This window comes from Cydia splendana, chromosome 3 (genome assembly GCF_910591565.1).
Source record: "Cydia splendana chromosome 3, ilCydSple1.2, whole genome shotgun sequence".
Classification (NCBI taxonomy): Eukaryota; Metazoa; Arthropoda; class Insecta; order Lepidoptera; family Tortricidae; genus Cydia; species Cydia splendana.
The window spans coordinates 12,713,428-12,738,266 of record NC_085962.1 but is presented as its reverse complement, the minus strand read 5'-3'; the positions used below and the strand labels follow the sequence as shown (position 1 = coordinate 12,738,266).

The 24,839-nt window shown below is 36.0% G+C and overlaps 1 protein-coding gene across 1 annotated transcript in view; it reads left to right on the top strand.

The window, feature by feature from the left end:
• The first annotated feature begins 1,053 nt into the window (after positions 1–1,053).
• LOC134806878 (uncharacterized) overlaps positions 1,054–24,839 on the top strand; it is a 32,994-nt gene continuing 9,208 nt past the window's right edge. The window contains exons 1-3 of the mRNA XM_063780294.1: positions 1,054–1,493; positions 19,337–19,542; positions 20,069–20,222. Coding sequence (XP_063636364.1) covers positions 1,457–1,493; positions 19,337–19,542; positions 20,069–20,222 — 397 coding nt within the window. The 5' untranslated portion in view covers positions 1,054–1,456. The remainder of the gene's footprint in view (positions 1,494–19,336; positions 19,543–20,068; positions 20,223–24,839) is intronic.

Here is a 24,839-nt window from a genome sequence, read left to right as displayed (position 1 = left end):
TTATGAATACTTCTAAAGCTTTGCTGTGACAACATAGTCAGTTACCTACATACAAGAAAAAAATCATAATGTGTCGCAATCTCAAGATAGCAGTAAAACAACATATATAAATTACTTTTTATCCCTTTGTTTGTGTATCCATACGGCTTCCCCCGTCCCCACAACTCACAGTATATGCAAATTTGCGATGCGGCTCGCATACGGTATCGCGAATTATCCGGATACCTATTCCCGCTGCTTATTCTGCCAAGCTCGTATAGGCTACTAAATATACATTTTCAAAATAAACCTTGGTGTTATTCAAATAAAGATCATAGTTAAATAATATGCATTATAACGATACGAGGAAGGAAAGCGATGAGCTAATTTGACAAAACACCGGATGGCGATACGAATTCCGGTATCGACCGGGTAATAGATATTGTAATACTGCTACAATTTTGCTTTTAGATTATTGTGGTGTGAATTTGAATTGATTTGAGAAAGCATTCGTGTGATTAAACATTGTTAGCTGCCTACAAGGTATGTATATCTACAATATTAACACTTAAATTAAGTGTTTATTAATAATTTTACCACAAGCTATAACTAATTTATATTAATAAATTTATCCCAGGTGTTTGTCGGCAATAGGTATTTTTAACAAAATCAGCAATCTAACAACGCTAATGAACTAAGAACTGTTCTGAAGATGGTGCCTAAAAGTGAGCTGTGAATAGTAAAATAGTACAGACAAGTACCTCTCTTCTTCTTCTTAGCGTTATCCCGGCATTTAGCCACGGCTTATGGGAACCTGGGGTCCGCTTGACAACTAATCCCAAGAATTTGCGTAGGCACTAGTTTTTACGAAAGTGACTGCCATCTGACCTTCCAACCCAGAGGGGAAACTAGGCCTTATTGGGATTAGTCCGGTTTCCTCACGATGTTTTCCTTCACCGAAAAGCGAAACAAAACGAGTACCTACAGTCAGCAATTAATACTTATCTCAACACCTATTAACACAAAAAAGCTTTTTTTATTTGTAGTTTCAATACTCTCTAAGTATTCATAAATTAACCAATAAGTACACTATGCGGCGAGTCGCTTCCGATATGGTTGGCTAGCTACCGGCCTCCGGACGCCAGTTGCTCGGCGGTTAGTCCCTGGCCCCGGTTCGACCCCCACACACGTCCAACTTACTTCAAACTTTAATTCAACGTGCATGTAAAATAACAACGTTCGGAAATTTATAAACGTTGCCGTAACCAGTTTTGGTATATTTGGTAATACATTTTCAGTACAGTGTTATTTCGAAATTTGAATTTAACGGTCGCGTTCAAAGTTTAATAATAAAGTGTTAAGTTTTAACAATATAATAAGAATTAAAATAAAACTTATTTTTATGTCTTCAGTGTAACTGTCATATATAGTGGACTGTAATAATATTTGGATCGCAGTTTGGACTTGATTTTGAAGGATGTGGTGGTTGCTGAAGTTATCAATCGTTATGCAATGTAAGTAAACGATCGTGTTTATTTTATGCGTGTTTACTTAACTTTAAGGCCGATCCAGCCTTTATAAATCTCATCTTAATATATTATTGGTAAATCGATATATGTGTGTGTAATAGGACGAGCGAGACGCGCACCTATCAATGATATGCCTATAAATAATAAAATAAGTTGATGATGACGCCATCATCATCTCCGTTGAATCAATTGTCCTTATCATAACCTGTAATATAATTCATACAGGACCAAAAGATTAACTAGAACGGAGCACAATAACCAGATTATGTTTGCGTGTGCGCTTATTTTTTGTCTTGATAAAGCTTAATAAAAAAATCAGGTGATTTTTCACTGCTTTCCTAATATTGATCTTTAACGTCGAATTCTTATAAGTACTTAGTAGGTATAAAAAAATCGGGCAAGAGTGAGTCGGACTCGCCCCCAGAGGGTTTCGTACTTTTTAGTATTTGCTGTTAAACCGGCAACACAAATACATCATCTGTAAAAACTTCAACTGTTCACGGTTCATGAGATACACCCTGGTGACAGCCAGTTGGACAGTGGTGTCTTAAGGGGCCCACTGATTAACAGTCCGCCGGACGGTATCGGCCTGTCAGTTAGAACAAAATTTTGACAGTTCCGAACAACTGACAGGCCGATACCGGCCAGCGGACTGTTAATCAGTGGGCCCCTTTAGTAATTAGGGTCCCGTTTTTACCCTCTGGGTACGGTACCCTAAAAATGATTTATAAAGAAAATGTATTGTTTTACTACTACTTCATTGTTTGTTGGTTCTTTTTAACGCTTTAATAGCGAGTAACTCAAATAATTTGTTGAAGCAATCTTACGTTATGTATTCTGAGAATTATTTCTAAACAAACTTGGGTGTATTTTCGTGTGCCACTGGGGAATCCTTGTAAGGACAAAAGGTGTAATTAAATGAAACTTGTGTGAACTTACAGTTGTTGGCTACAAATGAAAAGTTATTGGAATAGTTTTATTTCAACGGCTATTCCTATGAGAATAGAGCGAATCGTTTACCAACTTAAATTTGCAGTTAAGGTTGGCATGACTGGGTAAAAATCTTTCGAAGCTCGTATGTTGGTTTAATAGTCGCACTGTTTTATCAGAAGTAAAATATAAATTTGTAGTTTGGTATGTACATATGAACATTTGTATTACCTACGTGCTCGCAATGAAGTAAAGTTTCTTACTAATAATATTATAAATCCCAAGGGTGGTAATATAAAATGGTTATGGAAAAGATGAGAGAACATTGTGATTGTGCGAGTAGGTAATGCTATCCAAAAACGCAAATTACGGTGTCGTTCTTAGGCTAGGTAAGTAAAGGTCATTCCGCATACGATGGTCCATTAGTTAAAGATGTTCAAAGTTTCTAAATTTCGAATAAGCCTCCCACACATTTTCAAACATGTAGGTACCTAATATCACAAACTAAAGTAAATATTGTAAAAGTGCAAATTGTTTAACCTATTTGTAAAAGCATACAAAACAAGGACCTCAAAAATTAAAAATTAAGATAAAAATAACCAACATAACTGCCACCAGGGGAAACTTTGCCCAAAACTACAATTTTAAACAAATTCGTTAATGTAGAAAAATGTATTGTGTATGGTAGTGAAATTTGTTATGTATTTTTAGCAGAGAATAGATTAAATTTGTGACTAAATTGTATACCAAACATGTGCACAACTTGACTTGGGAATTTTCAGCGAGTTGTCAAATATAGGGTATATTTCGGCGGGTAAAAATTGTTGAAAAATGAACCCTTTGACAAATATATCCGGGTTTCAGTTATAAAACATGAAGCATAGATTTTATGTCCATTGAGGTTTAATCTAAAAAGGCCTAAAGACACAAAAGTTTTGGCGATGGGCAATGTAATCCGGTAATTTACAGACCTACGGATACCAACATTGCCCACCACCAAAGACTTTTGACAAATATACCCAACTTCGCAAGTAAGAGAAGGTTATGTTTGTACACTAAAGTAAGTTTATAAATATATACTGTATTTGATTGGTCTTATTATCCTTTATTTAGATGTTTTATTCCTTTAACGCATGATAAATACAGCAAAACTCATATTTTAGACCATTAAACTATTGTAATAGGTTTTCTCTAAAGTGACAACTCTAGCCTTTGTAAAATGCTTAGGTGAGTCTTGTATGGAAATGGCCAAAAACGGGTAGGCAACATTGCCCACCAAATTTATTAAAAAGTTTTTACACTTATCGCCAAGTTATTAACAGGGAACGGTAGGATTGCCCAAAACCTTTAAATTATCCTTAGACATCATCATCATACGAGCTGTATTTGAACACCAAATTGACGTGGGCAATATTGGCGCAAACCCCGGATATCTTTGCCCGCCCTTTAAAACGCCAAAAAAGTAGGTAAAAACATGATTTAAATTTTTTTCTTCAATTCAAGTGATGCGTTTGATCACTATGGACGTGCTGAGCAAAAAAAAGTCATATATGTGATATTTTTTTTGAGAAATTCGTGTTTTTTTTTTTTCAAAAAAAGCGGACAAAGTTGGCTATAATGACGGTAATAACTTAAATACAAAAATCAGCAGGAAATAAATTGCATACAACATTAATATATCGAGTTCAGAAATTATTATGGAAGTAGGTACAATGTGGCCTATTGTACAGTACAGTATAAAAGTGACCTAATTCGTTTTGCCTCAGTAAATGTTGAAGTTGAAACCATTTAATCGTGTCTTATATCAATATCACCATTGAAAACAGAACGCTACCACACAGCATACTAAAGTGTTTTGAACGGATCTCTATTGTTTCCCATAAAGTTTTAAGTCATAATGTATTATTGTTTGTTCACATTTTCGTTAGTCATATGTAATTTGGTTTTTCTCAGAAACGCATAACTTTTCAGCATTGCCATAGAACAAACCTGACCTAACATAACCTATCTGCAGGATACCCCTACGAAAATCCCGAAAAGACAACGGTTTCAGAATGATGACTAATGATAATCTGACAATCATTACATTATGAGTATTATGACTTTCAATAATTATGTCAAACAAAGGGATCCGGTTTTGAACTGAATGGCATTATTTTATGCAATAAAGATAGTTCCCAAAGTACAACTTTATGAAATACCTACATACATACATACAAAGCGATATAACTTTTCATTTTAATTCTCAGAGGCTACAAGTTAAATCGGGTTTCCTTAAAGGGACATGGCACACTGCATCCGATTCGCACGTCGCTCCGAACTTTGAGCGAGACAACGCTATGCGCGTATTATAGCGACATCCCGCTCGCATGTCGCTCCGATCGACGACGATCGTCGCGAATCCGACGCAGTGTGCTATGCCCCTAAGTTGCGGGACATGCTCTTTGATATAAACTTTATTTTTACATTTTCTCGTGAATCCAGTTGTAATAGTTTTTTTTAATAAAACTTCGTTGCAGTATTTTCTGTTTGTGTGGAAAGTCCGATTTTGGGTAACATTATAAAACGCTTGACAAAGTAGTTACATATTATTCCTATTCAGAAGAACAGTCATTTTACTTTTGGTTTTGGCTAACTAATAAAGGGTGATGGAATAACAAACTAAGAGGCTGTGAATAGTCAATGACTATCAATGTTAATGATTAAGATTAAATTAAGTATCTCAATAAATATTCGTCGGGTGACAAGCAAAATTCACTAAGTACTATCAAAAAATTTAAGTAACAATGCACTTTTTTACACTTGTAACACGGTTTATTGTCCAATAATTTCAAAGATGTTAGTTAGTGACTTTTGCTTGTCACCCGACGATATATTACCTAATCTATATATCTAGGTAAATTATTACAATAGTTGTGTTCATCAAACAAATGTACGAAATTGGAATAACAGGAAAAAAATCCAAACTCAGGACTTAAATCACCAATATGTAAAGAATCCAATCCATTCCATTGTGTAATGGCTCCTCTACACGATGGGCCAACGCCGGCCGCTCCAAGAAACGCATTTATGCGTTAGAGGGAGCAAGTGATATTGCTATCTCATTCTACCGCATGGCTGCGTCCCGTGGAGTGGCCGACGTTGGCCCGTCGTGTAGAGGAGCCATAATTCTTTATTCTTTATTACAATATGTTGTGGCGTTAAATAAATGTATTTTCTTTCTTTCTTTCATTCAATATGTCGTTTATAAATAGTAATTAAGATGACAGTTCCAGCATATAGGTACACCCTACATCATAAATTTTGGGTAATTTTGTGTCAGTTTTTTTTATTTCATCTAACAAATTTCTTTTCTTGGGAATCCTGTCTTTGTCGGACTGGAAGTTTTATTTGATTTTTATTAGCTATAGAAAAACAGAGCCATTAAACTCAACATTGTCTGTCGACCTTAAGGCACCTATATTTTGATTCATAAAAGCGGGATCCCACCAGTGTGCGGCACTGTGCGGAACAAGCATATTCAGTACAAAAATGCTTCTGCCGCACACTGGTGGAATCCCGCATTAAAATGCGCTTTTCTGCACAAAAAGGCGTTTAACTTGAATTATTATGTAAAAGAGCCATGTTTTAAGTTTACTTGAAAAAATACTCCTTCGGATTGCTTTACGTAATAAGCTTTAAACGGATAACTATGACAGGATATGTCATAGGCCGAACCCCTATTATTAACTATAATTTTGTTATTATTATAATGTCCTGCCATTTGACAATACGAGTAAGGTACACTTGTCGCTAACAATGACAGTTTGACGACATGTAATAAGCTGGGTAGGTAGTATGGCAGTACGTATAATATTTATTTCGCGTAAAGTTGTATAGGTACTTACACTTTATTCTCGGCTGTAAAATCGATTCGACCAATTCTTTTATAATCGCTAGATTTCACAAACGATACGTCATAACCTCATCAGCTCATCATTAGAAACTTCAATAGACAACTGTCAAATGTTGGAACTAAGATCACACAAACTATAAATCAATCTACATAGAACAATTATATTATTTAACTCATAAAAGGTAGGATCGTATAGAAGTGCCTCCGTGAGGGACATAACATACGCAAATGCGACACTGTGATTGGTCGAATTCATTTGTTGCCCACCATAATCCATACTAAAAAAACGGTGGGGAACAAATAAAATGTGAGACCGTGCCAAGGACAAACAATAATAGCTCTTTCGCTGCTACTCCTACTGAAAGATACATAAGACTATCCTGTTCGGTCACTTCTCCCCACTCTCATGCCAGATACAGTTTTAATACTAGATTCATGATTTAACTATAGTATAGGTAGGTTATACTAATACACAAGGAGCACAAAAATACTTCCATATTTAATTCTATACCTACGAAGAAATCTGTTGTTTTTGATTAAATTTCGCATTCCATTAATCTCGTTGTTAAACATGAGCTTGTCTCTTTCTCTTTCGGTGAGCGGGAATTCGTTAGCACGTGCACATTTCTCGCTTGCCCAGTTACGACTAAAGGCAACTTGTACAATTTGTCACAAGGTAAGCGCTTCAATTTTTGAACGCCTTTATTGTATCTTGAGTTAAATAAATCATTGGGTAAAAACAATACACTGCTTTTTTGAATGGTCGTGGAAAAAAAAGCAGCATTAATAAATAACAAGCATTTCATACTGGGATCATTGTGTATACCTACAGCGTCATTGATGAGATGAATGAATATTCAAAATTTAAACTGTTCATGGTGGTTTTATTTTCAGGAGGCCATCATCTTATCAATTCGATTCGTAGATATAAATAGTAACGACTATTACCTTTTTTTAGAAAAATAAATAGACTATAGAGAACGACATAAGAATAATGTAGACTGATTACTTACATCAATATAAATATTATAAGTTTTATGTTACGCCCAATATGCGACAGACAATAATTCAAATATCAATATAAATATTATAAGTTTTATGTTACGCCCAATATGCGACAGACAATAATTCAAATATCAATATAAATATTATAACTTTTATGTTACGCCCAATATGCGACAGACAATAATTCAAATATCAATATAAATATTATAACTTTTATGTTACGCCCAATATGCGACAGACAATAATTCACATTTAACAAAATTTGTTGGGCGTTTTTAATGCCTAGCAACAATTAACGATACCCGCAACTTTATGCAACCATATTTAAATCTCTCTATGATGTAAGCTGGTACATGAAACTATACAAAAGTTGAGTTTGAAACCAATTATGTAGGTAATCATTTTCTCACTGAAGTACATTTAATTTGTCCCTTTAGAGTAATTATACATTGTACCAGATCTGTACTTTACAAAAGAATATTGGTAAGAACAATGGAAAGAATTGAGTAATTAATTCTACGTACAAGGTCTTTAGTCATTAGATTGAAAAGTGGTGATAGTTCAAGGTAAGTTTTAATTTTACCAACTTAGGTATAGCTTATTATACATATACTTTAAAAAAAATTCTTTACACAATCCAATTACATTTTTCCACTAAAAGGAATATTTTTAAGAAATATGAGGAACACACTGATAGATTTTAGAAGGGAAAAAACCGTAGTAATGAAGCAGTCAATCTTTATTATATACTTGACAAAAGTACTTTTGACCACTCGTATAGATTTTCCTTAGGTTAGATTAGTATGCAACTTATTAACGCGTACGAAGTTGCGAGCAGATGCTACTCGTAGTTTTTTGATTACGGTGCTGAAAGTACCAACTTATATCTAATATAAGTACTTGTAAAAACTTGGACTGTAAAAACACAATACTGAATAAATAAAACACGTATATAGTTGCTGGAAATAAAAATGAACTTTGTCTTCCATATTCTGAAACAGTTTCAACAACTGTGAATAAAAATGTGAAATATTTTAAAGCACACATCCCGCTTTTACTCTTCAAAGCTACATTTTAGTACAAATGTATAACAAAGTATGTACAGTCGACGTCAAAGATATGTTTACATTTTTATTACAATGGAGTAAGGTGCAAAATTGTAAACATATCTTTGACGTCGACTGTACAAGTATTTACGGTTTTCTTTGTTTTAAAGAATGTGAGTTTGTTTATTGTTCGTTCATCTGTTTAGTTTATAATTTTTTATTTATAATTGTATGGCATTCCCTTACATGAAACCATGGTGTCCTGGACATTTATGATGCATGAGCGAAGCCAAAGCCAAGACGTATATAGGACTCCTTTCGGCAATTTAATTTTTGAGATTAGGTAGGTATACCTACTAGGTATGTATAAATGTAGTAGATACTGATAATTTTCTATATGCACCTATTAAACGAACAAGAATATTATTATCATTTTTTTATGAGAGAAGCAGGCACACTAGCCAGTCTATTGCTCACACACACCAATCTTTTACAAAACATTACTCTAAGTAAATGAGAAAACAAACGACAAAAACAAAATCATCTAAGCATATAAATCAATAAAGGCAACATTAATGCAGCTGAACATTAATATCAATGCCTCCCGCAGAACGCGCCACAAGTCGCGCCAGATGCCTCGACCTGCCGCACGCCAAAACAGTTAATCCACTAGCTCAACAATCGCTCAAACTTTTTAACGACTCGGCCATGACATTCACCGACTTGCAACGGCGGCAGCGATAACCATAGGTTGGAGCGAGACACAGCGATCGGACCTTTCGTTCCCACCTATGGTTGCCGCTGCCGCCGTCGCCAGTCGCGTAGTGTTGTGGCCGAGCCGTAACGACGTGGCCACGACATTGCGCCTGGTTTTGACTAAGGCGAAAATCATAGGTGGGAACGAAACGTACGATCTCTGTGTCTCGCTCCAATCTATGGTTGTCGCCTTAGCCGCAGCCAGTCGCGTAATGTCGTGGCCAGACCGTAAGTGTCAAAAACTTAAAATGGTACGACGAGTATGATAAAACTTTTTCCCAAAAAACGTAACACCACATGCGAGTGGTACTCGGCGTTAAGCTCCAATATAATACATATATCTATTACATATCATTATTTGCAGGCAACTGGTTAAATATAATTATGTATAACTAATTGAACTATTTGACCAATTGCCTGCCATTTGTTACCTGCTTTTGCTTTATAAAAGCGTTCTTATAATATGTATTGTCTAGATATGTAGTAACACTTTTATAGAGCGTTAAAAAAACTCACAAAACGCACTGTTTCATGCGATATGGAGTCAGTTAGCACAGTCGAATGAGCAGCGAACGCATTTTGTGCTTCGCTGGCTGACGCTGGAGGGGAACTCGCATGATCTATTGTAAACGGATCTTTGTCTCGCAAATAAATCTGCTCAATATAAATATGCCAATATAAATGAATCCTAGAAATATTATTGTCACCTTAGCTCAACTTCTACAGCCAAGTCGAGTAACTGTTTAGGTAGGTACAAATATTTGGCCGTTTCATGAAATAACTGTGATGGTCACGAAATTAATAAATGTTGTCGATTTATTTTCAGTTAAGCTGTCTACATCATTAACCCTAAAATAATAATTAAAAGTAAAAATATAAACATACATAAATTAATGTACCTACTTACCGTTAATTTAGAACAAACCTATACAAACAAACAACGAAATATCGTCGCGTGACGCGGGATCCTTGAGCTGTTTACGCATGAACAAATTTAATATACCGAATGCATATACTTAACTACAACGTTATTTCGATACAACGGTATATCTTGGATCGACTTAAACAATAGTACCTAACGTATCTATACGTGTAGGACGTGTAGGTAGTAAATTTGATGTTCAGTATTTATTGAAACTTACGAAATTATCGAATACAAATATATGATCACTAGGTACCAATTAAGCTACGTGTATACAGCTATACTGACTTACATTTTATTCTTAAATTTTTATTATATACTAAAACTTTATTTATGGTGTATAAATTAAAATTTTCATTTTTTTATTCCACACAGGACGTCATATTTTTCAGTTTATGTAGTTAGCCGATACTGATTTATTTACTAAAACGATTAAGCAGCATTTTAGTGAATAAATCAGTATTGTTAACTCATACATTTTTTTCACAACGGATGCCAGCTAGGTAGATGATAGATATACCTATTATAAGTGTAAAAATAATTGACATGTATGCATTAATTTAATTAGGCTCACCGTCGTCATTTGATATTTTTATTGCCTGGCTATATTGTCACTGCTCTTATCGCAAAAGTGAAAAGTGTATCTTCTGAAAAGTGATGGGATTCATGACTTCCTACTACATATATAGAGGATGATTCGTGAGACGTGAGCAGGACTAATCCTGCACACTCAGTAACTGATAATTGATCGATCACCGTCGTATTTAGGAGAAACAACTACACTTTTTCCTATTTTTTAACTTTTTGGTGAGGGCAAATTTAATTCTCAACAATCATGGTCACCCTACAGGACCTAATAATAAACATAAAACCTCTTTAACCGTAATGGCATTTTGATTACGAAGAAAATAAATTGTCAAACTTGAGTGAGATACGAGTTTTCAAAAGTAACCAGACCGTGATGACAGTAATGACATTCAATTTGACACAGAATATCGGTAGTTTAGTATTCTAATTTTAGGGTGACTATGCATGTCGTAAAAAAATTAATAACTTTTTTTTCAACACGGCTAGAAAATTAACGTTAACCTCACTAATACTGATACGAAACAGTTGCTTATAATTAACGATATGCGCAGTGTTAGTCCTGCTCACGTCTCCTGAATCACCCTGTATAAGTCTTTTTAAGCTAAGGGTAAAGTTGTGAAAAATTCCTCGAGGAGATCGCTGGGTGTTATGTTAATGTACAGAAAAGTTTTGTGAGCTCGGCCCCTAATACACAATGATCGAAAATCTTATGACGCAAGATTTTTACTAACACAATAATAAAATGCGGCTGGCGCTTACGTCGCATAGCGTCGCAATAATATTGGAGCGGCGTTAATAATAGCGTAAGCGCCAACCGCATAAGGTACCTTTACCGTGGCACGTGGGACGTCACATAGATATCTTTACTATTTCATATCTATTGAATCTCTATCTCTAATTCATTTCCCGAATCGCGCCGTTTATTTCAATAGAACTAGGAATTTTGAATGTTATAAAATTGTATTAACCTATCCAACCCTACTAGTAAAATAAACTGTAACTGTAACTGTAAACTTTCGTAATAAATCAACATACCAAAACATTAACTAAAAGCATGCACGGCAAGTGTTTAAAACAAAACTTTTATACTGATATAATTTATAAGAAAAACAAACAAACTGTGTGCAAACAAAGACTAAAAAGTACGCGCTCTTAAACTTCAAGAAGTTCAGGGTAACCCTAATGTAGAAAACTTTTAACTTACTCTAACGCTCGCCTTAAAAATTCAGAAGCAAAAGTGACATGCGCCTGAACTGAACTTACTTATTAACATCCGTCGAGTCACTTTCGAGATCGCTCCCAACTTTGAATTATTCTTTGCAAGTTTGACATCGGAGATTCCTTTTAGGTATTCATTAGGAAGGAAAGAGTTGTGTAGTACAGGAGTGTGGGAAATATTTTGAGAAATGAATACTTCCAGGTGTAGGTATGTAGAATGAGTTAAGTAGCTTTAATGAAAATTCAGATAAACTTTCATGTTTTACCCAAGTTCACGTCTTTTTATATAACTTCATACTTCGTTATAAATGAAATTCAATTTTTACATGAAAAGTTAGTAAAGACATATTGTGCGTAAACTTATCTGAGGCAGCCACCATGACGTGGCATTAGATAGCTTGTTCCTAACTACTCGGTAGTTAGTATTCCCACGAGACAGTTTTGTAATTCAAAAGACTATTACGTATTGTAACTAACTCTCTTTGGAAGTGTATTGAAGTTTGAACATTAAGTAATATTAATCTAAGCAGCATTTGCACTTATAATTTATAAAACATAATTGGCAAGTTTTATAAAGATTTCATTAATTGCTACCTAAGTTCGCGACTCACTGATAATTTGTGATCATCCGATTGCAATTAAAATTAAGAATGACGTAAGTAGGTAATGAAGTTAAATCATCCAAGTTGCCTCTGCAAGAATTTCAAATAAGTTGTACGGAGAAGGAATGTATGACCGCACACAAAAAATGGCGTTACTGGCAATACTGCGCACCTGCGCTTGAATAACAACAGAAGGGGCGGTTCACGCTTCGCTGCGCAGCGCAGGAGTCGCTCGGTGCGCTATCGCTACTGCAGGGGAAGGGATAATTGCGTTGTGATATGATAATACTTTACTTTGACATAGGCATGATAATATACATAGTCTAGTCATAAATTATCCTAAATTTTAAACTGTACAGATATATGTATAAATGAAAAGTTATTAAAGTTTTCATCATCACAGGCCTTTGCGTCTATTGCAGACGATTTATGCATTGATATTTAGACAATCGGTTTGGTGACTGTGGAGGCCTATGCGTGAGCGGCACGACCTCTGATATTTTTGGCAGCAAAAGCTCATGCCACCTGAGGTTCCAGTCCCGGTTTGCTTTCTGCGACACCTTCTGCTGTCTAACGCATTAAACCAGGCTTGGTCGCATATAGCTTCTCCCATCCACAACACGCTTGCGCCATCCATCACGGTCTTCAGCTAAGGTTTCCCATGCATGGTAGTCGATTTCAAATGCTGACATGTCTCGCTTAAAAGTAGAAGGTGCCATTGACCTTCGATTTCAATCCCTTAGTTTTTTGTAGGAATAATTTTTGTCATAAGTATGAATCTTACTTGTACCTAAATAGGAGACAAAAATATAGTAGGTAGCTATTTAGTTACATCATCCGTACGGCATTTTAATCATCATACCAATATATTCTTTGTGTGCGCTAAAATATTTTTTATCTTATCTTATCTTATATCAATTCTAAAAAAAGGTTATGCCCACAAGCAGTCTTGCCCCTATCTACTAAAATATAGAAGTGGTTCTACGTAGGTACACCAATGGGCAGCCATTTAGCCTTCCTTGTTATGAGAGCAACTTGCATTTACAAAGTTTACTCGTTAGTAAACTGTTTTAACTAGCCAGATAACATGAATGGAGCTTCACGATCATTACTAACTTAATATTACGCTTGCGTAATATCCGAAAGAAAAACAAAGGACAAAAAACGGAAGTCTTAAAACCCAACCTTATGAAAAGTGTACATTTTTGTCAGAAATATACAGGCAAATGGAAGGCAATCCACCGGCCGCATTAGGTGCCTTCTCACCCGGAAATATCATATTATCGTCGTAGGAATTCCTTCGAACATTGTTTCGTGGTTTCCTATCAATTCTGGGTATTTCTTTTGCACATTAAATATATCGGTATTTGATGAAGTTGACTTTCGTTGAGCATGAACAGAAAGTCAATTGCTTTGAAATTTGTACATTTAGAGATAAAAATTTGAATCGTCTCAAGTTTTCAAGTTTTAAAGTCGGTATTTAGATTTGGGCTAATGAAAGCAGACACTAAAAAATGGCAATAAATAAAAAAAATACAGCGTAATATTATACTGTGTATAAGGCGATAAAAGAATAATGATACGAACATAGCAGCAGCATAGCATGAACAGTTTACTGTTAAATTTGCCAACGCAAATAAATTTGTATATCTACCTAATGCTGGAAAGACATAGTGATATTAAGTAATTAATTGTAACACCTATGTTTAACGAATAAAAAAATATTGATTGATTGTAAATTTTCTTTCTTTTATGTAGTTTGATACACACCATTTTATACAGCACCAATCTGTGACAATATTATGCGAACCGGCCGGGGACCTGGACATTTTGCAATTACCTTATGCTTTAGGAAAAGTCATATCAGTGAAACTAATAATATACCACCGCCACGGCCCATGACCATGAGACATGTGGACGTGGGTAGGAGAGCGCAATTCCTGCCTGTTATACTCGTAAAAACACCTATGGGTCTACGTCTTGGGCGCACTAGGGCGTAAAGCTAACCAGTTTATATTTGATATGTGCAGGCGATTATAAACTTTATGACAATGTGATAAAAAAGTTTGAGAAGGCGTTGAAAAGTTTGTTAGATTGTACGTTTAGTCGCGTGCTTATGAAACTGGTTTGAAAGACGGTAGAAAAGTGTACTCATACCTAAGGTTAATTACCCCGAAGGTATTGTTAATGACATATGACGCGTGCCAATCTTGATATGCTTTCATAGGGTTCCATACCCATTGTACCCAAAGGGTTTAAACGGGTCTCTATTACTAAGACTCTACTGTCCGTCTGTCTGTCTGTCACCAGGCTGTATCTCATGAACTGTGATAGATAGATAGTTGAAATTTTACCAGATGATGTATTTCTGTTGCCGCTATAACAACAAATACTTAAAAAGTACGGAACCTTCGGTGCCGTTTGTCCGGTATTATTTTCAAGATATATTATTTACTTGACTGACCCAGATGATTATGTTTTTCATTGTTTCGCTGTTGCTTTTTTGCCTTAGAAATTACTGTCACTCGCTTTGTTTGACAGTTGTTAAGCAGGGCAGATTTCTCTTATTGACTGAACTTTACCATATTATATGGTACCCCAACTCAACGTTGCTCAAAAAACCTACTTATTGTTTTACCATTACATTATCCCATTGCCTAACTGGACTAAAAGCGAATCTAGCTTAGCTAATATCTGTATGGTTATTATATTTTTGTTAATGAAATCTAAATCTACTTTTAGATGTTCGAGTAATACCTATAGTTCGACAAGAAATTGTAGAAAATTATTGAGGGCGCTTCCTACGTAACTGTCGTATTTTTGACGTAAAATGCTTAAACATGGCAACAATTTAGTATGGATTGTTTTAGTTCCATTTAATTTAATTTCTACTATGTATTTTATGTCGCTCTATACGTGCGTACGTACGTGCTACGTAGGTGTAGTGAATGTACTACATTTTAGTTTACCCCAAGACGCTTTGTTGAACGCCATACTATCGCACCACTTTATCGTAGGTGCAGTCTGCAGAACGTGGACGTTGCGCACGCGTCGTTCCGCTATAACGCTCCGATACACATGTTAATTACTTAGGTTTGGAAGGGTTCCGTCTCAATATAAATTTGACCTCGAAGTATTGAGTAGGTTCGAGTTTTTAGTTGAATTAGAAAATAGGTACTAATTAGTGTTCAGATTTAAAAATAGATTTTAATTGTTGAGTTTACAAAAAAAAAACATAGTTGATTCCTATAAATAGGTTCCAAAGCAGTGCTTCAGCTTCTTATATTCTCAGATTAAGCCAGTAATAATGGCATCATGCGCACATGCATGTCCTTTGCTCATCAAGCCATCTTTCTGCCATTTTTCGCAGGGGGAAAGGTGCACACAGTCGCACTTCTCACACACTTACATACAAAATCCAATCTGTAATGACGACACAAATACATAGAAAATGACACACGTCAAAGACAAATCTTGCAAACCTCGATCTCTTTTTGTGTACGGACGAGTGACAAGTGTCACAACACGCATTTATAACAGATTGCCTACTGAACTAAAAATCATTACGGATCACTCGCTGTTTCATAGGGAATTGAAAAGATTTTTATTGAGAAGTTGCTTTTACACAGTGGGTGAAATTTATGATAATGTTTTTTAAGGTTTAGGATATATTATTATCTTTACATTTTATTTAAGTGTTTAATAATTTTAGTTTTAAGACATGTATTACAAACACAATACCTGTATTGTTTTTTTTTTTGAATAAATATATGACTATGACTATGACTATGTACAAAATGCACACAAAATGTACCTAAGTACAAACGCAGCAACGCAGTTGGCCTTCCATCAGATTACCACCCGTCATGCCGATAAAAAATTTATAGATTTTTTGTTCAGAAATGTTTTTAAATTGCGGCTTACTACTGATTCGGTCAAATTGTGTTTTCTGAAAAACTAATTATAGCCAGCCTTTTATGAATGTAGTATGATACCTTTGGGTATGGTGCTTTACGCACGCTAGCGTCCCCTTCCCTCCCCCTGCCGCAACCCCCCCTTTTTGCATGAAATATGTCCCGGTTCACAGTTTTTTTCATTTTTTGGGGAAGGTATACAATATAGAAAAAAAGTGTCAAGGAAAAAAATAATTCCTATTAAATTCTTAACAAAAAAGCTTATATTAATTTTTTTGATATGACGCACCATATTCATGTTATGGCTAGATGAACTTCGACAAAATTTAACCGTTGAAAAACTTGTTGAAGTTCAATATAACATAGTACGTAATAGTACTGAAAGAAATCCTACACGGAGTATAACCTTGCAAGCTTATTCTCCGTATAAGATTTCTTTCAGTACTTTCACGTACTATGTTATATTGAACTTCAACAAGTTAATACATGAATATGGTGAGTCTTACCAAAAAGTTGCATATAACCTTTTTTGTTTAGAATTATTAAGGATTATTTCTTACCTTGATACTTTATTCCTAATTGTAATAGGTACTTTTCTCAAAAATTAATAAAAACCGAATACCGGGACATATTTCATGCAAAAAGGGGAGGTTGCGGCAGGGGGAGGGAAGGAGACGCTAGCGTGGGTAAAGCACCATACCAAAAGGTATCATACTACATTCATAAAAGGCTGGCTATAATTTGTTTGTCTTCCCCATACATTAGAACACAACTTAACCGAATCATATCTACTACAGGCAGCTCTGGAAAAAATGTCAGAATGATCACACGAAAGTCAATTGTAGGTACGGAAATCGAAGATTGATTGTAAACTTTTGACGGATAGTGAAAAAAGTAGGGTATGAAAAGATGTTATAATAGGTATGCTATAGCATATTACAATTACTTAGTTACTTACAAGTAATGGTTAGGTCCACAAATCCACAATATTTTATGGTTTTTCAATTTTATAATTATTAGTGAATTCAAATAATATATTTAGTAACTTTTAATTATTTTAATATCGTAATTGTAACTTTGTTACGTTTTGTCAATAAATTAAAATGTACACACGGAACCCCAAAAACACGTTTCTTCCTTTAACCTGAATAATTCACAACTTAAACAGCTGTCTGACTCACTTTAATCTATCAGAGGTGTTTAAAAATGTACGCCACATGCCAGGAAGTGTGTCGAGCCTAAATTATCGTGCCTTCGTATGTAATTGATAAATGGTAAGATGATGATTATATAATGCGCGCGTAAGTTGTTCTTTTCGACTTGAAAGGGTAACATAAAAATACATGCATTTTATTCGACTATGAAAAAAGTTTCGTTCTAAAATAAACAAAAGGTTTGTAAACAAACAGGGTTTACATGACGGCCAGCGTAATTGTTAGAGGTACAGCTTGTGGTTTTTATTTTATACCCAAGTATTTTGGATCAATGTGTGTTACCAGTGATGACTTACGGCTCCGAAACGTGGTCTTTCACTATCGGCCTCATCTCAAAACTTAAAGTCGCTCAACGAGCTATGGAGAGGGCTATGCTCGGAGTTTCTCTACGTGATCGAATCAGAAATGAGGAGATCCGTAGACGAACTAAAGTCACCGACATAGCCCACCGGATTAGCAAGCTGAAGTGGCAATGGGCAGGCCACATTGCACGCAGAGAAGATGGCCGATGGGGTCGAAAAGTGCTCGAGTGGAGACCACGGACTAGCAAGCGCAGCGTAGGACGTCCACCCACAAGATGGACAGACGATCTTGTTAAGGTCGCCGGAAGACGCTGGATGCGGGTCGCTTCCAACCGGCACGTATGGAGGTCCAAGGGGGAGGCCTATGTTCAGCAGTGGACGTCTTATGGCTGAGATGATGATGATGATTTTGGAAAACCTTGGAATTCATTTCCCGCAGCCACAGCGTTTGTGGAACGAATAACAAAAAATAAAACCACGCTAATATCACAAAGGTATCTAGACGAATCGAATCCTTCCAACGTAAAATCATTAAGCTTGTTAAATCAAATGTCAGCATCCTAACGAAAAAAGATTAAATATAAATACATATTTTCAATGTTTTGCAGGCAGACGGCGCTGTTAACCGCGAAGGTTCATAGATTTTTTATTATTATTTGCAATGATCCTAGAATTTGATTACAAATACAAGTTTAGTGTACAAAATCACTCTGTATAACTAGGGATAAACACAGGACACAATCTATCAGGACCATTTGTGAGTCTCCGCCGATGGTGCCATCATCCAGGTACCACACGTGGGACGTTCAACTTGGACGTAAGATTGTGAATAACATGGGCGGTTTCTAGATCTATTAACTGACGTATCTTAAAGTTCGAATCGGGCCGTGAATTAATAGCCAGAGACTAAATATAGCAGGGCCCACTGGATCGCTCTGCAGGCAACCATGGGCGGAGAGGATTTCGTTCCCATTCGTGGACCAATTTGGACAAACTACGATATTTTTAATTTCTTAGCTTTAGTTATCGTAATTGTAGTTAAATTTAGTTTTATATTCATTTTAAAAGCGCAGTTAAGAAGCTGTGATTATACTTAACTTAATTGATTCATTTGTGTTACGAAAATTAACTATATAAATTGTATTGTATTGTATTTATTGTATACTTAATTCGTACACATATAAGTCTTTAGCATACGCTAACACACTTTCATGCATCTAACTTAGAAATAGAAATGGCTTAACTGTGGTAATACAATGGAATCAATTAACTTTAGACTAATTTCACGTGCTTAACTATGTAATCATTTTTTGCAATTCACTCATACAATTAAATGAGTTTCCTTTACGAGAAATAAAATATATTAGTTTATTTTATTTTAAGTCAGTATTATTTATAAAGTATATTAATAAACTGAATAAATATTTCTTTCCCAGGTGTCAACTCCGTACGCATAACGCACATGCGTGTACCAGAAGTGATACAGTACGGCACCAAGGATTCCATCACGCTGGACTGCGACTACGTGACCACTAACGTGACGGGACTGGTAGTGAAGTGGTTCTTCAATTACCGGGAGCAGCCGGTGTACCAATGGATACCGCCGCAGAAGCCGCAAGCACTGGGGATATTAAAAGATAAAGTAAGGTTTAGATAATATTTATATATAGATGAACGGCCTAATACATTACTTCGTTCTGGTCGCCGAAATGTGGATTGGTAGCCAATGTGTGGACTCAAGATCTGGTCAAAATAGCCGGTAGAAAATGGCAAAGGATAGCACAAGATCTAGCAGAATGTATTTTGCATTAGAAGATGCCTACACTCTGGGTGGCAAAGAAGATACCATTCCAATATCCCTGAGATTGCTCACCGCAGGGCCCGTCGCTGGGCAAAGACGCATTGAACTGGAGGAACGTTGATCACGTTTATATGGGGTAGCTGCAGGCTAATGGCTACAAAAAATGCAAAATTAATGTTAATTGATAAAATTACCTTTGTTGCTGCAATGCAGCTTGCAGCATTGCTGTCAATTGCATGCTAGCAAACCGCCTACCTATGCAAAAATAGAGCACTCGTAGGTAAAAATAATTCTCTCTATCTGGTTAAGGGTTTTGTTGAATAGTACAAATTTAATTAAACTAATCAACAACTGTATTGTGTTCCAGCTCGACCTCAACTACAGGGTATCCCACAATGCGTACACGCAGCACAGAGCGCTGCGAATCCTGTCTCCCACCACAGATCTCACGGGGAACTACACATGTGTCGTCTCCACATTCTTGGCTGAAGACGAGAGGACCAGACCGATGACCATATTTGGTATGGATTCCAATGTAATAGATTTACTTTAAATTACGGAGCAAGTATGACTCGTTAAAAAAGTATTAGTAGGTAATGCCTGTTACATACTTAAACAAGTATGTAACAGCATTGCCTTGTAGCTTGTAATTACTTGTTTAAGTATGTAACAGGCATACAGGCAGACAGGCAGGGTATTTTGGCAGGCTGGCTTTGTCAGTGGGATTGTTACTGATAAAGTAATATATACATAATAGGCCGCAGTTTGACTTATAATCCTTTTAGTGTTGTTCCTAGGGTACAAGAAACTCTGTTGGCAAGCTGAAAATAGGTCACGCTCCCGCTACCCCCACCAACCCCTTGAATTCCCCCCTTGCAATTCTCATACTTCGCCATCGAAAACAATACCTTTACCTTCCAATAAAAAGGACTTAAGTGACTCTTAGCGTAATTGCACTGTCTAATTAATATTGAAATAATTGAAAGCACGTTCAATTACCTTTACATTGACATATTTTGTCTTTGATTGTCAATAAAAGCTCCAAATACAAGTTTAAAAGGGCCTAAACAAAGCATTAAATGATTTTAGCATTTAGTTATGTTTCTAGGGGAATGAAAAGTTAATAACGAAAGAAAGCTTGCTTGTATTTATTCAATTATAATACTGGAATAGATATCTTTTTAGTTTAGCATTTTTGAGAAAATCACTCACGCATAAGTATCGCTGGTTTCGTTTAGGTACTTTTTAGTAATGTTTATATAACCTTATTCTTCTCCATATGTTTGATCTCCTAGTTGTTACGAATTTCAAAATCAACAAGGCGAGGGCACTAAAATCAGCATCCTGTTTGAAACAAAATATCTAAATTCACATCAATCACTAAGTAATCTACTGACGCTCCTAGTTCATTACTAATAAGGGCTATGTTCGTGTGCAGCTGTTATAGCTTAAACCATATCGTTGTAGCTTTGTGAGCTGAGACGGTCCGGAAATTACGCCGGGTAACTTTATCCATTTATGCGAGTGCACTATTCTGTGTTACGTTTACCACATAAGTACCTGCTTGCAGGGGGATGCGGTCCTGCTCTCTTATGCTACATTATTATTTTGCTTGTTGTCAAGTCACTGGGAATATGGAATATGTTTCTGTGATTAAGGGTATTCGCGATCCATACTTTTACAGTCGCCTATACTTAAAACGCCTCCAAAATATTAAGATTCCATTCGAAACAAGATTGCTACAGAGTTGCACCTTCTGTAGCGATAGCGGTACAGCCTAAATCGGGAATCAGCTGCAAATGGTGTTAACCCTAGAGTAGTCGGGCCTCTCCGTGTAACGCGAGTGCTCGCGTAGGGAGCATTTTGCCGCCCATAATTAACATGATTTTTTGTTTAATATTATAACTAAATCACCTTGTACCTAATCATTTTTATGGGATAAAATAAATCAAATACTGTTAGAAAATGTAACTTTTCTTATAATTTAATACTTAATAGTACATAAAAAAAAATGTCTGGAAATCTTAGGTAAAAATTTTCGAGTTTTAATAAGGCCTTTGCCTTAGCGTAAATAAAAAAAAAAAGAAGTATTGATATTTTTAATAAAATTATACGTTTTGATTATCTTCTGTATACATTTTAGCAAAACAGTCCTGGTACATTGGTATACAATGTACGTTGCACAGTAACTTTGCACATATATTGTACTCTGTTTGGACCTTCTATTTTCCTTGGACGGGCATAGTGCACATAACATTATCTTCTCCAACTGAAGGTGTATTTTGGAGTTCAGATGACACAAAACTGAAGATTTGGTTCCCCAATTGCTTCTATGAAAAAAGTATTTACGTTAAATAATTTAATCATATATGGTATGAACATAGCTAGAGGAATTTCTCTCAAAAAGTTTCGTCACAATAACATGTGCTTAGTAATTTCAAGAAAAAAATATAAATGCGAATAAATTAAATAACATTATCTCTTATTTTTACTTTGTTAATATCAAAACAATATTAAACTTAATAAATACTATTAATATTCTGACTTTAGAAAAAAACGGACCCTAAATTTTACTTACGTGAGTAGTCGCGCGGTGAGCAATTTGCTGCCAAACGCGACACAGAGGCAGCAACATTGGCTTCCTGCAGTCAACCACGCACGAAATTTCTCCAAATTTGGAAAATAGAGAGGTAAAGAACGGGGGGGCAGCTACTAAGACGCATGGCCTTGAAAAACTAACCGTTTTCAAGTAATCACAGTTTTTTCGCCAAGGGCGGCAAAATGCTCATAGTGCGAGCACTCTAGGGTTAAAGGTATGAAAATCGGCACGATTAATCTTTAGGCCATTTGAATCAATTTGACCCGTAGCACCAAAAAATAAACAAACGGAAAGGAGTTATGACGTCATCTTTTTTATGTATGGAAAAAAAAATTGTTCAGAAACCTATTGTGTGTGGTATTAAATGAAAGGGCATTTTGAGCCGGTTCTAAAAATATATCACATTATTATATTTCCGTCACTTGCATTCAATTAAAATAAAAATAATTTTCAAAACATACCAAGGGGGCTCCTCCAGATACGAAACCGTTGAATTATTTTTTGTAAAGTCTTACCAGGGCTTGTATATATGGGCATTTATTTGTGTGATGATGATGATGAACACACAAATAAATGCCCTTACCAGGATTCGAACCTGGGACCTCCTGCTTCATAGGCAGGGTCACTATCGACTAGGCTAGGAGGCCGTTTCATTAATAGATTGATAGACCACAATTTGTAATAATAAAAAAAAATAAAAAAACCGGGTAAGTGCGAGTCGGACTCGCGCACGAAGGGTTCCGTACCATAATGAAAAAAAAAAAAACGAAAAAAAAGCAAAAAAAAAACGGTCACCCATCCAAATACTGACCACTCCCGACGTTGCTTAACTTTGGTCAAAAATCACGTTTGTTGTATGGGAGCCCCATTTAAATCTTTATTTTATTCTGTTTTTAGTATTTGTTGTTATAGGGGCAACAGAAATACATCATCTGTGAAAATTTCAACTGTCTAGCTATCACGGTTCGTGAGATACAGCCTGGTGACAGACGGACGGACGGACGGACGGACGGACGGACGGACGGACGGACGGACGGACGGACAGCGAACTCTTAGTAATAGGGTCCCGTTTTACCCTTTGGGTACGGAACCCTAAAAATACTTAAACTAAATATTTTCGAAATTAATTTCTTGGGGTTAGATATGAGGATATTGGGTATTAGTTGAGGTATATTTTACAAAAAATAATTCAACGGTTTCGTATCTGGAGGAGCCCAAACTTGGTATGTTTTGAAGATTATTTTTATTTTAATTGAATGCAAGTGACGGAAATATAATAATGTGATATATGTTTAGAACCGGCTCAAAATGCCCTTTCATTTAATACCACACACGATAGGTTTCTGAACAAAAATTTGTTTTTTTCCATACAAAAAAAGATGACGTCATAACTCCTTTCCGTTTTTTAGGGTTCCGTACCCAAAGGGTAAAACGGGACCCTATTACTAAGACTTCGCTGTCCGTCCGTCCGTCCGTCCGTCCGTCCGTCCGTCTGTCTGTCACCAGGCTGTATCTCACGAACCATGATAGCTAGACAGTTGAAATTTTCACAGATGATGTATTTCTGTTGCCGCTATAACAACAAATACTAAAAACAGAATAAAATAAAGATTTAAATGGGGCTCCCATACAACAAACGTGATTTTTGACCAAAGTTAAGCAACGTCGGGAGTGGTCAGTACTTGGATGGGTGACCGTTTTTTTTTTGCTTTTTTTTTTTCGTTTTGTTTTGCATTATGGTACGGAACCCTTCGTGCGCGAGTCCGACTCGCACTTGCCCGGTTTTTTTTTTTTGGTGATAAGGGTCAAATTGATTCAAATGGCCTAAAGATTAATCGTGCCGATTTTCATACCTTTAACACCATTTGTAGCTGATTTTGTTCAACCGCTAGTACTACTGAAAACGGGCGAAGGCCCGGTTCACTGTTCACCCCTGTCATCCCTATTCACCATTGTTGACGGTACTCATACTTTTTTTATACTAACCTCTTAATTTTTTTCTGTGGTGCAAAGTATGTAAGCCTATTGTCGAGCTCCAAAAAAAAGTGCATTAATAAAGACACACGGCCGTATTCGAATAATGCAAAATGTCACAGCGATCTGTCAATGTCAAGTTACATTTCTTCAACCAAAACGTCATTTTGGGCATAAGCATTGTTTAAAAATGTAATTGCCTGACCTGATACCTACGTGTTATTATTCGATTTAAAAGCGGGAAATTTATTCACAAGGCTGGGCATCGCCCTAATAATATACCAAACCACCATTCAGGCGACAAACTAAATCAATGTACCAATTTTGGCTTTAATGCTCCACTAATGCCCCATTAATAGAAAATGGAACAAACTTCAAACAGTGTCCGACCGAAACATGTTTTTTTGCTGAAACCGAAATCGAAGGTTCGGCTGTGACTCGAGTTTCGGCCGAAACCGAAACTTTTATAACTTGTTAAAATCGTAGAAAAAATGTCATAAAATGCTCGACCGTCCTGTGGCGCCCTCATTAGGGGAATTGTGTTTTCTAATAAACCAATTAATTT